Source organism: Phaethon lepturus, unplaced genomic scaffold (genome assembly GCF_000687285.1).
Source record: "Phaethon lepturus isolate BGI_N335 unplaced genomic scaffold, ASM68728v1 Scaffold54633, whole genome shotgun sequence".
Lineage (NCBI taxonomy): Eukaryota > Metazoa > Chordata > Aves > Phaethontiformes > Phaethontidae > Phaethon > Phaethon lepturus.
Genome location: NW_010529382.1, coordinates 1 through 5,479, shown reverse-complemented (window position 1 = coordinate 5,479; position 5,479 = coordinate 1). Strand labels below are relative to the sequence as shown.

Sequence of the window (5,479 nt, the reverse complement as noted above, 5' to 3'; positions counted from 1 at the left end):
CATAAGCTCGGATATTTAATAGCCAAATGACTGAGCAAACGGAAGTGTGAACGCTTCTGTGCCAGCCATTAAGGCTGCACATACTGCACACAATATGCTAATCCCCCCAGACGTAATTGCACCCCCAGGCTCTGGGTGTTTTGGCGCACAGGACTGAAAGACTTCTGCTGTCTGTGCTGGGTGGCAGAGCTTCCCAGATCCCCCTGGGGCAGCTGATGCTGACCTGAACCATCCCTGCTCAGGAGACTGGGAGGGGATTAAGTGTAGTCCTGCCAGCTGCTGCCTAGCTTTTGGAGGGTCAGTGGTCACATCACAGGAGCATCTTAGGGCAGAGGCAGAAAGATGAGTACGCACCAGCACTAGAGCATGCAGCCTTGAGCTCAGTTGCTGGACCTGGCACTAACTCTGGCGCAGTCTCATCCCTCTGGCACAGGTACATCTTGCCATGCAGACAGCCCAGTGAGCTCAGAGCCTCTCTCAGCAGCATGAATTAGCCCACAAAACTGCTACACAGCATCCCGGAGACCTTCCATGAGAAGGCCATGCAAGCAGACTGATGAAGTGCGGCCAGGCTCTAACCCGACAAAACGCCGAAAAGCAGAAGCAACTGAGTTATTCTGATTTTTATTTCATTGCTTCTTAGTCCACACAGTCGGTATAAAATCAGAAAAGCAAAGCAAAAAAAAACAAAAACAAAAACAAAAAACCCAAAAAAACTCAAAATGAAACAAAAACAACAACAGCAACACAGTGTCTGGAGTCCTCAGAAGGCAGCCTGGGGTCTGCGCAAGTGCCCGTTCAATTCACAGCCAGACACATCGCTGACGCACAGACAGAGGACAGACATCTTGCTCCAGCAGCAGAGACCGGCAGGGCTCCACCCAGAGCTGTTTCTGTTCCTCTTGACCATGGAGGGGAAAAAAGGAACCTCGGTTATAAATGCTTTATTAAAAATAATAGTAAGAGCAAGTCTAAGTACAAAAGCAGTTATAGCTCATTTATATTACACAGAATTATTTCTCATTTCTAGCTTTGCTGTTTACCTCAAGATTGTTAACTGAATTTCCAGTGAATAAGGTTAAATGGCTAGCAATATAAGGAATGGTAAATAGATAGCACCATTTCATATATCTGGTATTTGATTTCATAGATATACTGGGTTTGCTTCTTTCTCATCGGTAGTTTAGCTCCACAGCAAGGATAAAGCATGTTTCACGGTTGGGAGCATCAGTGCCCCAGCGGCTCGGCACAGCACGGCACGGCACAGCACAGCACACACCCCAGCCCTGCCAGCACAGGCACCGGGGGCACCCCCAGAGCCCGGGCAGGTGAAGGAGGACAGCCTGCGCTGGATTGCAATCCGACCTAAGTGATTTAAAAGCCCAAATTCCCAGCGGGTGTGGTGGCAGGGCAATGGGACTTAGGCACATAAGTCATTTAGGCACTTGGGGCAATCAAAGCCTTTGCTCCAAAATCCTTCAAACCTTTCGGAAGCATCTCCCGTCAGATCTGGACGTGCACCTCAGTTACCAGGATCACAGCATGAGGCAGGAGTGGGGATCAACCCTCCAGCTGGCGTAAACAGGCGTAATTCCGCTTTACGCCAGCCTAAAACCAGTCAGAGCTGGGGTTTTCTGATGGTTCGATACGGACTGGGATGGGGAAGGAGAGGTCAGGTCAAAGAGGATTTTGCATGAGAGAAAAATCACCGCGCTCTTGTTACACTGTTAGGAGTAATAGTTCCTTAGGCACTTGCTTTAGGCTTTAAAACATAGCATATGGTCAACAAAAGCAAACAATACTATGTACATATATGTAAAAAGTGTTATAAATAGGTTTTTAAACCATAGATACTATATACATCTTCAATTAACAAGTAACCCTTTGAGTGTTTCTTTTTGGGGTTGGTTGGGTTTGGTTTTGGTGGGAGGGTTTATTCTTTTTCTTTTTTTCTTTTTTTTTTTTTTGCTGTTGTTAATTTTCTTTTCCGTTTTCTCGTCTATTTTCCCCCGCCTCCGTCTCCTCTGTGGACGTCATGAGTGCCCTTGTCACGCCACGCCACGCCGCCTCCCGCGGCATCACTCGCGCTTCCTTAGGATGATGTAGATGATGCCGCTGGCAAGGGCCAGGGGGAAGGCCAGCCACGCCAGGATATAGGCGAAGCCGTAGGAGGTGTTTTCCGAGGCTTGGTGCCAGTCCGTGTGCCTCACTGTGAAGATGGCCGCACCGCTCATCACGCAGAGCCCTGCGGGGGAAGCGGACATAGGAAGGGGTTAGCAATGCCACGCACAGAGAGGTTCCCTGCTGGAAACCCAGAGCCGGAGAGGGTAATACCCAATGCCAGCATGGGAAACTGTTCTTATTATTGCCCCCTTGTATCCTGTTTCCTGGAAAACTAGGGTATGATTTGGGAGGAGCAATGCTGTGGGCTCTGCCCTGGGCACAGGTGAGGGGGGATATCTCTGCCAGGCTGTGAGCAAGCAAAGCTGGAGCCCTTGGAGCAAGCAAGGCCAGAGCATCGCCTGGGCTAACCCATCCCTCAGGCAAGCATCGGGTATCCCCCAGATCCAGGCGCCTGCTCCGGACCAGCTCCACTCCCTTGGGGAGCTTATTTAAAAGCTAGACTGTAGCCTGAACCACCATACCAGAGGTGCTGCAAGAGGTCAGATGCAAACTCTGGCTTTTTTTAAAGAAACTTTTGTGCTTTATCACCTGCCCAGGCAAGCGCAGCTGGGGGCCAAGGACACTCTGACCAGGCAGGGCCTGTGCCCTGTGATCCCCCGTCCTCCTCCAGGGCTGCATGAGGAGCTCGACTGCAAACCCCGCTCTCTGCAAGCCTCACTGCGCCCGCGGCTCGTCCCTCTTTCCTGGCTCCTGGCATCCACCCTCGCCAGCCATGGGCCAGCTCAGCTCCCCGAGGGCTGTCCGGCCGGGCACAGCTCCGGTAGGCAGCATTTTAGCTTTGTTGCAAAAACAACCCATCAGCGTTGGGGACTGCCCAGAGCTAACACAAAGCCACCTCTATTTCTGCCCAAAAACAAGCTCTTTCAGTCAATCCCAGCAGTTCTATTATACAGTTGCAGAGCTGTTGTCAGAGCTGAGTTCCAAATCCCCTGCACGGACCTCGGGACCACCTACATTTAACCACCGTGATATTTGAGCTGTAATTCCACTTGACACTGCTCCTTTGTTTTGGGAAAGTGCAGAAGTGGGAATACGTTTCATTAACGCGCCGCTGGTGCAGTTTCCATTCTCTAAGCACGAGAGCCAACTCCCACTGCCCCAGCCCATGCAAAGAGAGCACAACAATTGTCTGCGGATGCTGGTGGGACAGAGAACAGGCGTGCGACCACGCCGGTCACCTACAGACAGCAGAAAATACAGCGGCAATTGTCCGCATGAGGAATTTGTCAAAACGGAGGCGACGGTTTCTGCAGCATCTGCACTGATTTTGGCCCGGAGAACATGCTCAGGAAGTGAAGGGCAGCTGCATTCAGCTGCTTGCACTGATGCAAGCAATAATGCACCACCAGCTTAGAGCCTGATTTTAAGAATGCTCTCTAGTCTTGCTTTGACAGGCCAGGAGGGCAAATGCTACCTAAAATTTCGCCCTGCAGGTCTCTGGCCCTGCAGACAAGCTGGGATGGGTGCTAGTGCATGCTTGTGGTCAGCTCCTTCAATGCAGGGCTTTGCAAAAAGCTGTGGGACATGTGGAAGGCACAGCCCTCGAGGCTGAGCCTACCCTCTCCACCCCCTGGGCACAGCAGCTCTAGGGTGGGAGGGATTAGAGAAAAGGGATAAAAGTGATACTGAGGTTGGAGAGAGTGATGGAAAAGTTGGGGCAAACCCTGAGAGGTCCAAACCAACGTCCCTCCCATGCTGCACTTACACAGCTATGAGATGTGGATGTGATGCACCCACCAAGGTGGGAGGGGAGCTGTCAAGGGCCTTTTGATGCCTTTGTGATGGCTGAAATCCCATCAGGGCAAATCCAGATAGACTGCAGGGCATGTTTCCAAGCAGTATGGTCCTGGGGATGCATCCTGCCCTGGTGCTGCACAACAGACCCAACTGACCTCATGCATCTCTTCTTGCCCTTACCTCCACTCCCCAGTTCCCCTGAGCCACAGCCAAAGTCGTAGTGGAGACCAGGCCCTGACCTCCTCCCTGGCTTTCAGGACACTGCCACCCAGCTCTGCCACCCAACAGCACCCAGTGGTCCTGCCCCTGGCACCCACTGGCTTAGGTCCAGCATCACTGTTGGTCAGTCTCCAAAACTGGAAACCCTCAGCTTTGCCAAGCTGCCTCACCCCGGGAGGAGGTGCAGGGTGATGGAGGGCTTCAGGAAGAGCCTTCTCATACCCTCCCAGAAGGAGGGAGGTCCTCTGCAGCTCTGCTGGAGCTGAGAACACAGCCCTGGCCAGGGAGAACAGCAAGGATGGCCACCAGTGCCCACCTCTTCATGGTCCATGGGGAGTCAGACCTCTGCCTATGGGTCCCCCAGGCCATGGAGAAGCTTCATGAGGTTCAAGTCACACTTTCCCTGTCCTTCATAGTGGCTGGGGATGGATTTGACCCATGCCTCAGGCCCAACACGGAAAGAGACAATAGGTCTATGGCCTGACGCTGCATCTCCTTAGGACACCCCGCACAGCACGGACAGGAGGGTTGCAATCCCATTTTCTCTTCCTCTGAAAATGAGGACTCACCAACAATCACTCAGGAGAGAGAAGCCTTCTGCTCCCAGATCTATTAGACAAGCTCTCAGGGAGATAATTGCATTATTAATGCCCGTTTCCCCTCCTTGTCTCCATGGCTGTAATGGGTTTCTACACATCTATCTTTCCAGAGACGGTGAACTGATCTGAACTCATCACCTGCATTATGGCCAAGCAGATATACTTATAACAGATTTCATGCCACACTTGCTAATAAAGGATTGCGCTAAACTTTTCCAGGGTTTGTGAAGTCCAGTCGCTTAGAGGATGCTCAGAAACGTTGTCTAAAGTTCTGTAGATGAGTTTTTCCACTGATTTAGTGGCAGGACCTAGGGTGGCTTTTAGTTCAACATCTAAAGCTCTAGCAAATGATTAGTCTCCTTCCCAGACAGTCTGTCATAATTAGCCAGAACCTCACTGCACAACTTAATTTTTCTAGTCTGAGCACTTGAAAATCTTCTCCACTGGTTTCATATGTGGAAACACGAATGGAGCCAGTGGCTTTACAGCATCTATATTTGGAGAACTGCAACGTAGGACATGAACCGTGACTCATTTCCAGAGCTGAGTTCTTTAAGAGTTAAAAATAGTAGCTGACAGTTCAAAGTCAGCTGGCTCACCCTGCACGCTCCAGCGGCTCTTTGCTGATGTGGAAAGCACCAGGCCCCCTTATGGCAAGTTTATAAATAATCATCAGATCCTCTTTTGCCAAAAGAGGATCGTCACTACTTCCCCCATCCGCCAGCAGTTGCGGAAACCTC

At 51.1% G+C, this 5,479-nt stretch overlaps 1 protein-coding gene across 1 annotated transcript; it reads right to left on the bottom strand.

The window, feature by feature from the left end:
* Positions 1-2,078: 2,078 nt before the first annotated feature.
* On the bottom strand, positions 2,079-2,245 carry LOC104618337 (peripheral myelin protein 22-like; the record flags this gene model as incomplete). The annotated part of the gene is made up of 1 exon (XM_010283905.1): positions 2,079-2,245. A coding segment is annotated over one exon (167 nt), but the record flags the coding sequence as incomplete, so codon positions are not given.
* Positions 2,246-5,479: the final 3,234 nt, after the last annotated feature.